Here is a 17,402-nt window from a genome sequence, read left to right as displayed (position 1 = left end):
TGAGGTGGTAGGGCTTTCTCCAGAAGCAGGATGTACTAGCACAAAGTAGCTACACCACATTGGAGAATCTGGTTCTGAATGTGCATGGCATGTCTCATTTGTATAAATATGCTACAACCATACATTATAAATTAATTCACAGGGATTAAATACAGTGCATAATAACCTATTATACTCAGTATTTCAGGTAAATATTACCCATAAAACTCTTAAGTAAGAAGAACATCTGGGATTGTTCACTGGCATTCCCCTTTCTGCTCACTGTTTTCAGTTCTGCTGTTTAGTTTTCACTTAACCACACAGCAGTTATTCACAATAGCATTTTGTGGCCTTCCGCAGTATCCAGCTAAAGTTGCAGTATGGTTGGACATCCTGTCATGCAATTCTTATTGAAAGGGAATCTTGGAATATGGACAGTTTTGAGAGTCTACTTGTGGCAGTGAAAATGAGTCTGTTGTGAAATACATAATGTTCTGATGATATCTGAATATTTCTGTTTTCAATTTTTTGTCTTCTTGCAGACGTGTCCTTCATGTAGTGTTACATTTGCTCCCAACAGTGATGTCAGTATAGAGGAAGGAGCTATCCAAAATGGCTGTCAGGAGGAACATAAAAACAATACCAAGGTAACTTAAGCTTTCTCACTCCTGACTCCCCTACATCAGTTTTAATAGCCTCATTTTTGTACTGGGTTCCTCCTCGCTTCAATATAACTGGCAAGCAGCAGAGCCAATTTCAGAATTCCGAATTTTTGGGCACCAAATTCTAGTCATTCTGGCCAAGGTTTTCAAAAGTGACTAGTCATTGTGCATGCCTCAATTTTTTAGTGCCCAACTGGACACTTTAGAGGACCTGATTTTCAGAAATTGCTGAGCACCTGACCTCTGAATGTCTGACTCCCTCAAAATATCTCAAGTTGGAAACCCAAAAACTGATGCAGTCAAAATCACTTTTTTATTAAAATATTTCAACCTATGATGTTCTCTTCTTAGTTACACCTTTGCCTCAAATAATAGCTAGGCACAGCAGAAGCACTGTTGTATTTATTTGAATGAAATATATGACCCAAAGTGTTAACATAACCCAGTCACTCTCCAATATTAAACAGTGTTAAATAAGGGCTGGGTTTTGTATACAGAGAACTCAGCCTGCTTAGTACCATGGCATACACACGATTAAAAATCCTTTTATCCTTTTATCAAAGATAAAGAAAAGAAGGAAGAACAGTTAAAGCATTGAAATGTGAAGTATTAGTTAAGGCTTTCATTTTAACAACATCCCTGGTTCTCTTTCACTTAGCTTGAGAGTTTTAGAAGGAAACCCCTTCTTGCTTGACAGTCTCTTAGATGGTATCAAAGATGGTAATAACAGCTCTGGGTTAGAAGAGAAGAAGGTAGTTGAGATGGGCTATAGCTAGTGCTGCTGCTGCTAAAGTTTGATCTTGTTTCATCTCAGGGATGTTTGATATTCAGCTGAACCTGGTAGGGGTTGGCAATGTCATCTGGATCCCTCTCTGGTCTGGTCTGGTTCAGGTGATCTCTCAGAATCAGAATGATGAAGGCCTAGGGTCCCAGTGTGGGTGGCAGCCATGATGGCAAAGCTCGCCCCAGTAGCCTCCGTCTGTTCTTCCTCTTTTCCCTCTGTCTGTTCTTTTAGGACCCACAGAGGGAATGGTGGGTGGAACAGCCTATTCCACGTTATTTTATCCACCAATTAGGCTTAAGTTCTGATACACCATTAATTTCCAGACACATTTTCTTGCTTACCTCCCATCATCTTAACACAGTCCTTGAATTATGAATCACAGACATCTTTTAAGTTCAGAAAGGGCAGAATATGCAGTGAATGCAGTCTGATTTGAGCCTACTGTGTTGGGTCCATTACGCTTGTACTACAACTCCACCATCGCTCACTCTGAGGGAGTTAGAACAGAGTGGCTACAGGAAATTCTGATTCTTCTTCTAGTGCTCGTTCATTCTTCGAGTGCGTGTCCATGTCAGTTCCAATCAGGTGTGCGCACGTGCACAGTAGCTGGAAGATGTTTCCCTAGCAGCATCTGTCGGGTTGGCCTGGGCGCCCTCTGAAGTTACACCTTCATGGCGCTCATGATAAAGCCCCGCCGACCTGCTGCTCCCTCCGTTCCTTCTTACCACCAGTGATGGTTAGCCGGAACTTCCCCGTGCTGTTATCTTGACAAGCGTATTTAGCAGTTTCTTACATTGTTCTCTATTAGTTTTTCATTGTTCGTTAATAGTTCGTTAGGGTTACATAAGTTTCCTTTGAGGGGAGGAGGGGGAATCCACTCCTACACTCTCCTGATGCTGGGACATGCCGGGGTCTCCAAGCTTCAAAGCCTGCGAAGCCTGTGGCAAGAGTATGCCCAGAAGTGATCCTCACACCTCGTGTCTAAAGTGTTTAGCAGAGGGCCATCAGAAGGATTGTTGTGTCATTTGTAAGACCTTTTGGTCCAGGACTTTAAAAGATAGAGAGCAGTGCCTGAAGGTCCTGTTGATGGAGGCAGCACTCTGCCCCCAGTCTGACCTGGGGTCAATGGATCCTGCACCGAGTACCTCCTCCTCGGTGCGGAGTGCTCCGGCATGGTCAGCACAGGCACTGGTGCCAGGTAAGGATAAGGACTCACAGCACCGTCCCTGCTCCACTGTGGCTCACATGCCCCATGCAGGCACCGCTCGTAATCACCGGTGCTGCAAAAGATGAAGAGGCTGGAGAGGGGTTGCTCTCCCCCTTCTAGGCCTAAGGAGCCTGCTATTGTTAGACCTGAGTCAGGCCACACGAGTGCTGCTCCACCGGTGACGCTCGTGTTGACTCCTGCCCACGTAGAAGGGCTGTTGAGTCTAGACCCTCCTCACTCGCTGGGGTCGAGCCGTGAGCTGCACCTCCCTTTGACACCAGAGGCGTTTGAAGCAGCCCAAGAACTGCTTCACCTCATGGCACCGTTCTCTCCTCCCAAATGGGACAGGGCTCCTTCAAGAGGAAAGCCCGCTATGATGGCCAGCTGATCTCTGACCCTGGTACGCCATCCCCGGCACCGGAGCAGACCCAGCAACCACGCCTATTCCCGAGCCCTTGGCATGAAAGCACAGTCCCTAGAAGTACCGCTCCCCCATGGGCATCGTTTTCAGATACCTCAGAGTTGGGGTCGGGGTCGGGCTCCTCTCGGTCCCAGAGGAGTAGGAGCAGACGGTCCATGTCAACTCGGGACTGGCATCCTTACCTGGCACAGTGGCCTGGCCAATGGCAGCCCCCAGTGCAGTAGACTTTTGGACTCCCTGGGCTTTTCATCAAAGCCAAGGTTGCAGCCAAGAGTCTCATTCCAGGGCGATGTCAGTGGCCTCGGCCTTGTTCCCCACCCCCCCACCCCCCCCAACCAGCACTGGCAGAGTTGGGGGTAGGCCTATTATCACCCTGCACTATCATCTTGATGCCTCCAGGGGGCCCGGCACCAGCAGGGACTCCAGCATCGTCGTCGACTCAGCACCGACAGCAATTCTGGTGCTAATGGCAATTCTGACATTGAGAATGACATCAGCACCGATGGCACTTTCGGCACCAGCGGTGCCTGCTTCAGTGTGTGCAGTCCCTACGCTGAGAGCCACGACACCATCTCAAGGGTGTCCCTTCAGGTGGCACTTGACGAAGCAGATGTGGCCACCAGGGTTATGACCACAGGAGCAACTAGGAGAAGGGGCTCATGGCTCCAGGTTTCTGGCCTCCCCTACGAGACAAAAAGTGACAAAAGGCTAAACAGCCTTCAAGACTCCAGTTCTCAGGTCCGTGGGTCTCTATATGCCTTTAACGCAGCGGAGACACTTCCGTCCGCAGCCTCCTCAATGGTTCGGTTATCAGAACCGCCAAGATGACTCCAAAAGGAGAAATCGGAGCTGCAGGAGAAGGCCGCGTCAACCCTCTGGCCAGGTCTCGGAACAATCCAAGCCACCTTCAGGGGGCAAACTGGCCTTTTGATGGTGCAGTTGACGACAGCGCACCAGAGCGAGATCTGGATCCACCCCGCCTTACCTTTTCGTCCCAACTATCCCCTTTCTACCGTGCATAGTCCCGTATTACTTCAGACTCCATCCAATTCTGTGCCCTCCCACCCTTCCACCCCGCTTCCTCTTCTGGGACCCCTCATGAACAACTCCTTATACAGGAGGTTCACTCACTCCTATCACTGGGGCAGTGGAAGAGATTCCTAAGGAGCAGAAGGGCAAGGGCTTCTATTCTCGGTATGTCCTAATACTGAAAGCCAAAGGTGGCCTCAGGCCCATCTTGGACTTGCAAGAACTCAAGTTCGTTAAGAAACTCAAGTTTTGCATGGTCTCTTTGGCCTCCCCTCGCTGGATCCAGCAGACTGGTATGCCGCCCTCAACTTGAAGGATGCGTATTTTCATATTGCAATTACTCAGCCCCACAGAAAGTACCTCAGGTTTGTGGCAAGCAATACCCACTACCAATTCACAGTCCTTCTGTTTAGCCTGTCAGCAGCACCTCGAGTCTTCACCAAGTGCATGGCAGTCATCGCCGCGTTCCTGCGCAGGCTCTAAGTACAGGCGTTTCCGTATCTCGATGACTGGCTGATCAAGGGCCACTCAAGGACCCAAGTGGAAGCTCAAGTCAGATCATCAGAGTCACCTTCAACAACCTGGGTCTCCTTCTAACCAAAGCAAAATCAACTCTATCCCCTGTCCAGAGGATAGAGTCTATAGAGGCAGTACTGTGGACTCAACCCAAGCCACGTAATACCTACCGGAAGCAAGATTTCAGGCCCTGACAGAAATCATTCGAGGCATCAGACAGTTTCCCGCCACCATAGCAAGGAACTGCCTGAAGCTTCTCGGTCACATGGCTGCCTGTACCTACATGGTGCAGCATGCCAGACTCAGGCTTGACCCCTTCAGTCGTGGCTGCATCAGTGTATCACCCAGCCTGGGACAGCTTGGACAGGATTGGGACCTTTTCTTGCCCGGTACTCAACTCCCTCCTGTGTTGGCTCGACCCTCAGGAGGTGTGCTCAGGGGTCCCCTTCATCAGTCCACAGCCATCTCTCTCGCTAGTGACGGACGCATCAGACTTGGGCTGGGGAGCTCATCTGGGAGACTGTAAGCCCCAAGGTCTCTGATTTCACGCAAACCTGGCTCTCCACATCAACATCAGAGAGTTGAAAGTGGTGCTGTGGGACTTCTGTGTGGAACATTCAATACACCTGCAAGCGGGCTGCCCGGTGTTTGCTAACCCTGTGGTCATCCGATTTCTAAAAGGACTTGACAGACTGTACCCTCACGTCTGTCAGCCTGTCCCCTCCTAGGACCTCAACCTGGTCCTCTCTAGGCTCATGGGACCACCCTTTGGACCACTGGCGACATGCTCCCTGCTCTACCTCTCTTACAAGGTGGCCAAGGAGGGTGTCTGAGCTCAAGGCCCTAACATCAGACCCTCCCTACACCATGTTCTATAAGGACAAGGTTCAGCTCAGGCCTCCTGCTTTCCTTCCAAAGGTTTTGTCACAGTTTCACATCAACCAGGACATCTTTCTCCTGGTATTCTACCCTAAGCTGCACTCCACTGGCGGGGGGCAGAGACTTCACTCACTGGATGTCCACAGGCCGCTAGCCTTTTACATTGAGACAATGAAGCCATTCAGAAAATCGATGCAGTTATTCATGGCAGTGACGGACAGAATGAAAAGTCTGCCTGTGTCATCACAACACATTTTGTCATGGATCATGTCCTGCATTCATGAGTGCTACAACCTGATTGGGGTTACCACACCCCCAATCACTGTGCACTCTACCAGGGTGCAGGCTTCATCAGCAGTATTCCTGGCGCAGGTCCCCACTCAGGAAATCTGCAGAGCAGCGACGTGGTCCTCCATCCACACTTTCACCACGCACTGCGCGATTAACCAGCAGGCCACAGATGATGTGGCCTTTGGACCAGCAGTGCTCCAATCAGTGGAAGACTCCGACTTCACCTCCTGAACTTAGGCTTGTGAGTTACCTGTCTGGAATTGACATGAACAAGCACTTGAAGAAGAAAAAGCTGTTACTCACCTTCTTGTAACTGTTGTCCTTCAAGATGTATTATTCATGTCCATTCCAAGACCCACCTTCCTACTCCTCTGTCGGAGTTGCCAGCAAGAAGGAACTGAAGGGGTGGCAGGTTGGCAGGGCTGTATACTGAGCACCATGAAGGCACGACTCCAGCGGGTGCCCAGGCCGACCCGACGAATGCTGCTAGGGAATAATCTTCCGGCTACCGTGCACATGCGCATTCACACACCTGATTGGAATGGACATGAGCAACACATCTTGAAGAACAACAGTTACGAGAAGGTGAGTAACCATTTTTTCCAGTGCAGGCCTCATCAGGAGGCAGTTACGTAAAAAGAAAGATGTTGCTGGTCATCCCAAAATGCTGAGGTGGTATGTGTAGGATACTTTTACCCCTTCTGCTTCTGTTTAAGTGTCACCAACCACAAACCACCAGAGACTCTGTAAAGCAAAGTACCTCCACACAGGCTGAATTTTTCTTTGAGATTTACGCCACTGCAGCTCCATCAGTGACAGCAATGGTTATGATCACTAGTGTGTATTAGTTGTTGACATTTTAACCACAGTTTCATCTGTCCCTGCTTAGAGGAGGTCTGTGGAACACTGGATAAAATGCCAGTAGTATTTTCTACACTCGTGCCACTTTGAGCTGCAACAGTGGATAACTGGAAGAAAAATGCTAGAGTACACAAGTTATATGCAGTGTAGTTGTAGCCATGTTGGTTCCAGGATATTAAAGAGACAAGGTGGGTGAGGTAATATCTTTTACTGGACCAACTTCTGTTGGTAAGAGACCCAAGCGATTGAGCCACACAGTGTTCAGAGACCTGTAGAAGAGCTGTGTGTGGCTCGAAAGCTTGTCTCTCTTTCCAACAGAATTTGATCCAGTAGAAGATATTACCTCACCCTCCTTGACTCTCAGTGTACACAAGGTCAGATGTGCCTCATTTATTCAGTTAAATATTACCAAACAAAGCGAGACTGATATATATGTGCTGCCCAGTGACTCTGGGTTGCCTACTTTAAGTAGAAGCAGATTGAACACAAAAAACTAAAACATGCAGTGGCACTTGACTCTTCTGGCTCCTAACTTACTGTGGAGTCCTCCTTTTCCAGTGTGCATCTCTCTTTATTAGAGTAAATTGGGGTAGGGTGCATCAGTCAGACTGCCAGTGACCATCAGAAACTACTGTATAGCTAGAGTTAGCAACATTTATTAAATAGGGACTTTCTGCTGCCACACAAGCAATTTTAAAATCTAATCTTCTCGTGTTAAGATTAACAGAGTGGAGATAGCCCAGAAAAACCTTGAGCTGACAGAAGGAAAGATTTTTCTTAGGGATTTGAGCCTCTGCCAGGGAGCTGAAAGAAAAAAGGCTCAGAGAAGTCACAGAGTTTAAGGCCAGAAGGACCATCAGATCATCTAGTCCAGCGGTTCTCACAACTAATTTTTTGGTGACTTCAGAGTACAGCCCCCTTGCTGACAAATTTTTCCCAGAATACTTAACCTTAGGAAAAACAAATAAATATGCGCATGTACATGTCCAAATCATTGTAATTTATGTATTTAGTAGGAAGTAGGGCTCCCCATTCAGTGTTCCTATTCTTGTGCTTGGAGTGTGTAATGGACCGGGAGCCCCTCACCCTGCTGGGAAGCTGCCAAGTCCTGTAGCAGCTTGGAGCAGTTGAGCTGCTGCAGTAACTACAGCAACTGTAAACAGCAAATGTGGCCCCAGATGGGGAAAGCACCAACCCATCTCTCTGTCCCTGCCTCCCACAGTCCTTCACCAAGAGCCCGTCCTGGGGAAGGTGGGTCGGGAACTCAGTAGTCACCTGTGGAGCCTGAGGCTCTCCATGCCCCAGCTGGGTGGGAGAGGGGGAGCTGCCCAGGGGAGCGCCCCTGCAACCGAACACAGCAGCCACCTCCACTGACAAGAGCCACCTCCGGCGCCATGCACACTTGCACCGCGTGTCTCCAGAGGCTCTCCCCAGAGCCCCCAAGGAGGCTACGTGGTACTGTGTGCTGATTCCTGCTGGTGGCGCCAGCACAAACACCAAGGTGGCACATCTCGCTGCCTTTGGTGACAGCTATTCAGGAGCAACAGCTGGGCACTGCACGGAGGGCTGCTGTTCCCCCTCCGTGCTCCCCCCCCCAAAATCTCCATCTATGTTTTGCAGGCTGTCACGGTCGCAAAAAAAATCTGCTGGTGGCTGCATTTGAGAAATGTTGATCTAGTCTGACCTCCTATATATCACAGACCATTGACACCATCCAGCACCTGCACACGAAAACTAGACCAAAGTATTACAGCCCCCAGAAGACTAAACCAGTATGCAGCAGGCAGAGAATAGGAGGGACCAAGGTATACTCATGCCTGAAGCGCCTGCGACAGTGTGGAATTAAGTATGGGAAATATACCCAGATAATCCTGGCATCCCTCCATACTTCAAGGAGGGCAAAAAACCCCAAGGACCCTGCCAATCTGACCTGGGGGGAAATTCCTTCCTGACCCCACGTATCGTGATTAGTTAGACCTCAGCAAGTGAGTAACAACCAGCCACCTAAGCATGTGAGAGAGAAAATGCTTGGTGCCACCTCAACACTGGCCCTCCCCGTCCAGTGTGTCAACTCCAGCCGTGGCCATCTCCAATGCTTCACAGAAAGGAGACTAAAAACAAACAAAAATACACCCCTTCCTGGACTAGAGGGCCATATGTAGCCATATGTAGCCGTGAGCTTTAGGAACAGAGCACATACACTGGAAGGGACTCCCAGCCGTGCCCCCAACCATCACAAGCAGCCCTGTGATACAATTACTCTTCTAATTTCCAGCCTGAATTTCTTCGTGGCCTGTTTATACCCTATTGTTCTTCCATATCAGGCTTCTCCACATCACTCCAAGGAAGCATACATTTTCATCAGTTTCCTTAGATGAGCAGAAAGAATTTTAAAAAAATAGTCTAAAGAGATATCTGTCATATTTTAGCTTCTATATAAACATTTTCTACAGTTAATGTATTTTCAGGCAAAGAAACTTACTAAAGTGTTAATTAAAAGAAAAAAGAACACCTTCAAGTCGGGTGGGAATTACCTGTTCACCAGTTCTTGATTTACTGGATTCCTTATGGAGATGGTCCTGATTTAAATTCCCCTAACCAAGTAATGTTTAAATATAAGTACCCTAGGTACAAGAAAGCTTCAGATGGAAAGGGATCATTCCTCATGAACCCTCCTCTCTTCACTAGTATGTGCAATCCTCATTCCTTCAGCAAGATAGCACATAGTCTCTAAAGCTATATTAGTTTTAAAAAAAAAAACCCTAATGAGATTCAGAAGATATTATATATAATTTTTTGGCAAGAATCATGTATTCTGTCAGTTTAAATATCTGACATAGTAGTCTTTCTTTGGAGACTATGGTCTGTCTTTGCAGAGGATGACTTATGAGCCAAATTAGTTGGGAGAAAGAATTTAAACAGAAAAATATAAATGATTATTGGAAATTGTTTAAAAGCATTTTATTTGAGAGCAAGCTCAAAAAAACCCCCCACAACCAAGAAGGAAGGCTGCACTGGTTAAAAAAGCCAACCAGGATTAGAGGGAAGTGAAGGCAACTGTAAAAACAAAACAATGTATAGCAAATGGAAGAAAGGGAAAGTTGGTAGTATAAATATAAATCAGAAGGTAGGAATTGTAGAAAATTGTTATGGGAGGCAAAACAACACACAGAGAAATCTATGAGCAGAAGAGTTAAGGACAATAAGGAGTTTTTCAAATACATTTAGGAACAAAGGGTATCTTAACAATGGTATTGGTTCCTTACTAGATGAAAATCATGGAATTGTCAATAATAATGCAGAAGTGTTCAATAAATATTTCTGTTCTGTATTTGGTGAAAAAAACAGATGGCACATTAGTATCATATGATGATAACACTTTCCATTCATTGGTAATTATGGAAGGTGTGGAACAGCAGCTACTAAAGATAGTCAATTTAAATCAGCAGGTTCGGATACCTTGCATTCAAGAGTTTTCAAAGAGCTGACTGAAGAACTCTCTGTATTGTTAATGGTGATTTTCAATAAGTCTTGGAACCCTGGAGAAGTTCCAGAGGATTGGAGGAAAGCTAATCTTGTGCCACTATTGATATCTTTTTTTAAGGAGATTACAATTTGGTTGATAAAAGTAATAGCTTTGATGTAATGTACTTAGACCTCTGGAAGGTATTTGACTTGGTACCACACAATATTTTGATGAATAAACTAGAACAATACAAAATTAGCAGGCACACATTAAATGGATTCAAAACTGGCTAACTGATTGGTCTCAAAATGTAATTGTAAAGGAGAAATCATCATCAAGCAGGTATGTTTCTTGTGGGGTTCCACAGAGATTGGTTCTTCATCCCAGCTATTTAAAATTTACATCAATTACCTATAAGAAAACATAAAATCATCACTGATAAAGTTGGAAGGGGACCCAAAGTTGGGGGCGTGATAGACAATGAAGAGGACAGTTCACTAATACAAAGCAATCTGGATCACTTGGTAACCTGGGCTCAAGCAAACAATATGCATTTTAATGTGACCAAATATGAGGTCATATCTAGGAACAAAAGATTGTGGGCCATACATACAGGATGGAGGACTGTGTCCTGGGAAGCAGTGACTAAAAAGATTTGAAAGTCATGGTAGATAATCAGCTGAACATGAGCTCCCAGTGCACTGCTATGGCCAAAAGGGCTAATGCAATCCTGGAATGCGTGAACATGGGAATCTCATGCTGGAGTAGAGAGGTTATTTTATGTCTATATTTGGCACCTGTGCAACCACTGCTGGAATACTGTGTCCAGTTCTGGTGTCCACAATTCAAGAAGGATGTTGATAAATTTGAAAGAATTCTGGGAACAGCCACAAGAATAAATAAAGGATTAGAAAACATGCCTTATAGTGAGAGGAGCTCAATCTAGTTAAACAAAAAGAAAGTTAAGGAATGATTTGATCACAGTCTATAAATACTTACATGGGTAGCATATATTTGATAATAAAGGGCTCTTCAGTCTAGTAGACAAAAGTATAGCAATATCCAATGGCTGGAAGTTGAAGCAAGGCAAATTCAGACTAGAAATTAACCATCAGAACAACTTACAAAGGGTTATGATGGAGTCTCTATCACTGACAGCTTCTAAATCAAGACTGGATGTTTTTCTAAAAGATATTCTCTAGTTTAAACAGAAATTAATTCAGGGAAGTCTTATGGAGTGTGTTACTCAGGAAGTCAGACTAGAAAATCACAATGGTCCCTTCTGGCCTTATCTATATAATAAAATTCCAGGATTGTCACTCTGTCAGTGAGCCATTCTGAAGTACAGAATGTCTGTTGTATCAGTGTGGAATGGTGCAAACAGCTACAGGCATCGTTGAGAGCTCTTTTATTTTTTTAAGCATATCATCAGGTTCAAACCTCTGTGCTGTTTGTATGTTTTCTCACATATTTAATCCTTCACTCATACGTTTCTTCTTGCTATGAAGCAGACTCCTGGACGACGCAGTCCAAAGACCCAGAATGGACTTTTGAGTCCGCCACAGGATGAGAAGCTGAGCAACAGCCAGACATCACTTTATGAGATGTTGCAGGAGAAAGGAAGATGGGTAGGAGTGAGTTTAGACCAGTCAGCACTCCTTCCACTGAGGTTCAAAAACATCAGGGAGAAGACAGATGCTCATTTTGTGGATGTGATTAAAGAAGACAGGTAAGAAGGAACTAGCTACATAATTTTTAAATAGTGTGATAGAAAGAAAGCAAACGTGCCCCATGCCTTTAATCTTTATTCCCCTGCTCTTGTGTGATGTTGGTCATCATACTGTAAGTTTTCTAATTTTAGTCTGCTTGCTATTCTGTAACTACAATAGGAACTCACTATTCTGAGAGTTTTGCTAAGAGGACTACCAATGCAGATTTTTGCTTAACTTTATTAATCTTTCTCTTTGAACAGTTATTTTTACTTTTGAGTCAACTTAAAAAATACCCCCCAAAATGACAAAATCTATACTATAAACATGGAGCTACAAAAATTTTATATCTGCTTATAATTATACCTGGTGACATTGAAGTGTTTAGGAAAATATATACTCTTTGTGTCTTGGAAGCTGAACAAATAGAAGGGGACTGTCATGAAAATATTGGTCTGATATTGTCCTAAATATACTTTGTTGTGGTTCTCTCTCAAGCAGTTAGTTGAGTGATGAATAGTTAACTATTTTCAACTATTCACAGATGAGGGATTAGTGCAGGGGTCGGCAACCTATGTCACGCATGCCAAACACGGCACACAAGCCAATTTTTAATGGCACGCTGCTGCCTGCCGGACCCGGGCAGACAGCAGTGTGCCACTAAAAATCCTGCCCAGCCCAGCCCGCTCTTTTCCACCCCATGCCCACCACTCTCTCCTTGCAGGGCAGGCAAGCTTCCCCCTCCCCCCCGCCTCTTCCCTCAGCGTGCTGGGTTCCTACTCCTCCTTCTCTTCTTTCCTGCCACCAATCAGCTGATGGCTCTTGCTATGGTGGGGGAGAGGTAAAAGCGGAGTCGCAGCGCGGTCTCTGCTCTGGGGACCTTGGGGAAGGAGGTGGAATCAGGGCATATCCCCTCCAGCCCCCTGCCGTGAGCCATTCAGGGCAGGGGGCTGGGAGCACCCCCACGACCCCAGCCCACACCCCCAGCCTTCTGCCCTGACCCCTGCACCCCCCCACACACCCCAGCCCCATGCCCTGACCCCTGCACCCTCCTCACACACACCCAGCCCTGACTCTGGCACTTCCCACACATACCCAACCCCCTGCCCTGACCCCTGCACCCCTCCCACAACCCCAGCCCTGACTCTGGCATCCCCTACACATACCCAGCCCCCTGCCCTGACTCCTGCACCCTCCTCACACACCCCCAGCCCCCTGCCCTGACTCCTGCACCCCCCACACATCCCCAGCCCCCCCATGCCCTGACTCTTACACCCCCCACATCCCCACTCCCACCTTGAGCACCAAATGGGAGCTCCTGCACACACACACCCCATTCCCACCTACACCCCTCACACCAAATGGGACCTGCCCAGGTAAGCGCTCCACACCCAAACCTCCTGCCCCAACCCTAAGCCCCCTCCCTTATTCTAGTTCCTGGCCAGACCCTGCACCCCAACCCCCAGCCTGCTCCTTCACTCCCGGCCCTGTTCTCAGCACACTCCCACCCTCATCTCAGTGCAGAGAGAGGAAGAGAATGGCTAGAACCAGGGAGAAGTTAGGTACCTATTCTATGTGGACAGGGCCGGGATTCCAGACCGGCAGCGGGCTGAGCGGGGCCAGCAGCAGGGACCGTGGCTGGCAGGAGCCAGCGGACGGAACCCCAGACTGACAACGGGCTAAGCGGCAGCGGGCTGAGCTGCTCAGCCCACTGCCAGTCTGGGGTCCCTACCTCCGGCCCTGCTCAGCCCATTGCCGGTCTGGGGTTCTGGCTGCCAGCCCCTTGCCAGCCGGGGTCCCGGCCACAGGCCCCGCTCAGCCCGCTGCTGGCCTAGATGAACGGAACCCTAGGCCAGCAACAGGCTGAGCGGGCCAGCGGCGTAAGATCAGCATTTTAATTTAATTTTAAATGAAGCTTCTTAAACATTTTGAAAACCTTGTTTACATACGACAATAGTTTAGTTATATAATATATAGACTTATAGAGAGAGACCTTCTAAAAAACGTTAAAATCTATTCTTGGCACGCGAAACCTTAAATTCAAGTGAATAAATGAAGACTCGGCACACCACTTCTAAAAGGTTGCCGACCCCTGTATTAGTGTGTGAGACCAATTGCTTACAGAAGACAGTTTAGCAGGATGTAGTGCATTGTTTGTTAAAAACACACCTCACGACAGTAGAACTTGAAATTGCAGAATTATACTCTCTGTCTGTAGCTGAAGATACTCAGCACAGGCTCTGATATTCCTTGAGCTTTCTTCCTCCTTTTACAAAATGATTAGTTCTTTTTCTCTGAGTCAGAGCAAGAGGCAAAGGCTGATTTGACATAACATTCAGAGATTAGGATTTTTTGCTTAATTAAATATCACCATTGTTAGGGGCTTATTCCTTCACCTGCTCACTTCCCTGGTCCTTCTCGCATGAACAGAGAGAGCAAAAATACCCGAAGTCCAAAGGTGCAAACAATTCGATGTTTATTGGGGTGATCTTCCAGCAAGCAATGATTCCAGTTTCCTTCCTTAGTGTCCCCCTTCCCAGCTCTGACACCACTGAACCTTGCCTGTGTCCCTGTTCCCATTCCCCCCTTTAGCAAAACATGATTCCAATTCCCCCCTTCCCATTCCCCCCCTTTCTTCCTGATTGACGGCAGACTATATAGTAAAACTTGAGTTCTGTTTAGCTATACCTTAACCAATCATTTTACTGAAATTTAACTAAGCAATCCTAACATATTGTAACATGATTATTTAACCAATTATATCCCACCACCTTAATTAGTTTACAAACAGCAAAATTAATTATGCAGCAGACAGAAACAATCACAGAACCAGACAGAGATTATACAGACAAACAATAGAGAAATGGGGAGACTACAGTGATAGAACAACAAAGAAATGAGGATTTCACATCCCAGCTATTGATAAGTAAATTCTTGCCAGACAGGATGCTATCAAACTAAGTTTCCTTTTACATCTTCTAGGCACTTCCCTTTCTCTGGAGGTGATAGGCACGATCAGGACAGGATTGTATTCCTAACAGCCCAATAGCACCTTATTTCAATGTGACTAGTTTGGAATGTAAGGATATGACCATACGCTTTCCCAGTTTATGGCTGCCTCTGCTGCTTAGCCAGAGGCCTTAGCCTAAGAATAGGGCCTCAGACTGTCACAGTGAGAAAAGGCCTTATACAGTCAGACAGTGATTTTGATTCTTTCTTTTATACCTCTATAACTAGCTAAATGATAAACATATACCTAAATTCTTAAAGTATAGGCCTTTGCAAACAGGCCTGAATATCTATATCCTAACAGCCATCACAAAGGAAACATCCCTTTTCAGTATACATAATGGTAACTTTCTAGAAATTATTTCGCTGATTACATAGCCCTATACAAACTGGCTCACCCAATTGAAAAGTTCATCCATTTTAATATATCTTTATATAAAATTGTATGTACTGATAAGAATTTATCGAGAAACCACCACAGATCCCCCACTGTGTGAAAGGGATATTGTTAGTCTCCATAAAACTGTTATATGAGCAGGATTCTCCTCTGTCTGAATAGGGAATTGTGAATGTGAGTTCTCATATAACAAAAGAATCAAGATGTATTTTGGTTTGTCAGCTTGCAGACACCTGGCTTTTGAAATAATGGCATCAGAACTGTGCTTTGATTAAATGTTTATGTGAACTCAGCAGTAATGAACTGCTGAAAGATTGTTGGTTTATCTGGGATAGGGTTATAAGAACCCTGTCCTTGTGGTATAATTGCGGTCTTCACTCTGTCACAACAATGCCAGTTCTAACTCTTGTTAATGCATTTGAGACCTTTGTGCTATGAACAGTTCCAATGTTCAAGTTGACAATTGTAGTACCATCTTCTGTGCAGTAAGCAAGACCATAGTATATTTTCATAGAATCATAGAATATCAGGGTTGGAAGGGACCCCAGAAGGTCATCTAGTCCAACCCCCTGCTCGAAGCAGGACCAATTCCCAGTTAAATCATCCCAGCCAGGGCTTTGTCAAGCCTGACCTTAAAAACCTCTAAGGAAGGAGATTCTACCACCTCCCTAGGTAACGCATTCCAGTGTTTCACCACCCTCTTAGTGAAAAAGTTTTTCCTAATATCCAATCTAAACCTCCCCCACTGCAACTTGAGACCATTACTCCTTGTTCTGTCATCTGCTACCATTGAGAACAGTCTAGAGCCATCCTCTTTGGAACCCCCTTTCAGGTAGTTGAAAGCAGCTATCAAATCCCCCCTCATTCTTCTCTTCTGCAGGCTAAACAATCCCAGTTCCCTCAGCCTCTCCTCATAACTCATGTGTTCCAGTCCCCTAATCATTTTTGTTGCCCTTCACTGGACTCTCTCCAATTTATCCACATCCTTCTTGAAGTGTGGGGCCCAAAACTGGACACAGTACTCCAGATGAGGCCTCACCAATGTCGAATAGAGGGGAATGATCACGTCCCTCGATCTGCTCGCTATGCCCCTACTTATACTTTTGTTCATGTAAGAGCTGTATGGTGTCATTTGGCACAGATTACTGTATCCTGAGCATTTTTACCAGAGCACAATTACTATGCTCCAATTGAAGCAAGTGACAGTTCTGCATTTTTACAGTAAATGTTGCATTGTTTTATATTGAGCTTTACCAAGATCTGTGTTGTATATTTGGTGAACAATGTACTATTACTTTGAGTTTTAGGTCTAGTTTTACTAATACAGTTACAGAAATGGGGCTCTTCCATATTTATTTGTACTCTATGTGCAATACTGTGGTTGTTAAAAGAAAGTAAAACTGAATAAACAAGATGGTAGAGTATGAAATGCTTAAGCTTAATTCTTTAAAGACTCACGTTCTTGAGATTTCTACTTCCAGTGTGAGGTCAGCAAGAACTCTCTCAGCTCTTGTAACTGTTCCTCATATACCAGCCATGACAGTATCTATGGTGCACTTCAGTGCATTCTAAGGTCTCTCTTAGCTGTGGCCTGCAGAGGAGCACCCTAATATGCACCCTTCGCAGTTCAGCTCACTTGAAGCTCCTTTCTTCATACCACTTCATCCTTTTAGTGTTGTTTCATTGACTAGATTCCTGTTTAACTACACAGGTAATTTCCTTCAATCTCTATTTTCCTAACACTATTTGATTAATAGAAACTAGAGGCATGCAGGCAGCAGTTAGGGCATTACAACAGGCATATTGCCTTCTATGATGAGATAACTGGTTCTGTGGATGAAGGGAAAGCAGTGGACGTGTTATTCCTTGACTTTAGCAAAGCTTTTGACACGGTCTCCCATAGTATTCTTGTCAGCAAGTTAAAGTAGTATGGGCTGGATGGATGCACTACAAGGTGGGTAGAAAGTTGGCTAGATTGTCGGGCTCAACGGGTAGTGATCAATGGCTCCATGTCTAGTTGGCAGCCGGTATCTAGCGGAGTGCCCCAAGGGTCGGTCCTGGGGCCGGTTTCGTTCAATATCTTCATTAATGATCTGGATGATGGGATGGATTGCACCCTCAGCAAGTTTGCAGATGACACTAAACTGGGAGGAGTGGTAGATATGCTGGAGGGTAGGGATAGGATACAGAGG

The 17,402-nt window shown here is 45.9% G+C and overlaps 1 protein-coding gene across 2 annotated transcripts in view; it reads left to right on the top strand.

The window, feature by feature from the left end:
- The window catches only part of ADCY9 (adenylate cyclase 9), a 196,374-nt gene that overhangs the window by 119,924 nt on the left and 59,048 nt on the right, over positions 1 to 17,402 (top strand). The window contains exons 3-4 of one of the 2 annotated variants that reach the window (XM_073362783.1): positions 522 to 626; positions 11,604 to 11,824. In XM_073362783.1, the coding sequence (XP_073218884.1) occupies positions 522 to 626; positions 11,604 to 11,824 (326 nt within the window). The remainder of the gene's footprint in view (positions 1 to 521; positions 627 to 11,603; positions 11,825 to 17,402) is intronic. The other variant, XM_073362784.2, reaches the window with a different exon arrangement.

The sequence above is a fragment of the Lepidochelys kempii genome, chromosome 10 (genome assembly GCF_965140285.1).
Source record: "Lepidochelys kempii isolate rLepKem1 chromosome 10, rLepKem1.hap1, whole genome shotgun sequence".
NCBI lineage: Eukaryota > Metazoa > Chordata > Testudines > Cheloniidae > Lepidochelys > Lepidochelys kempii.
This window is presented reverse-complemented; position numbering and strand designations above follow the sequence as displayed.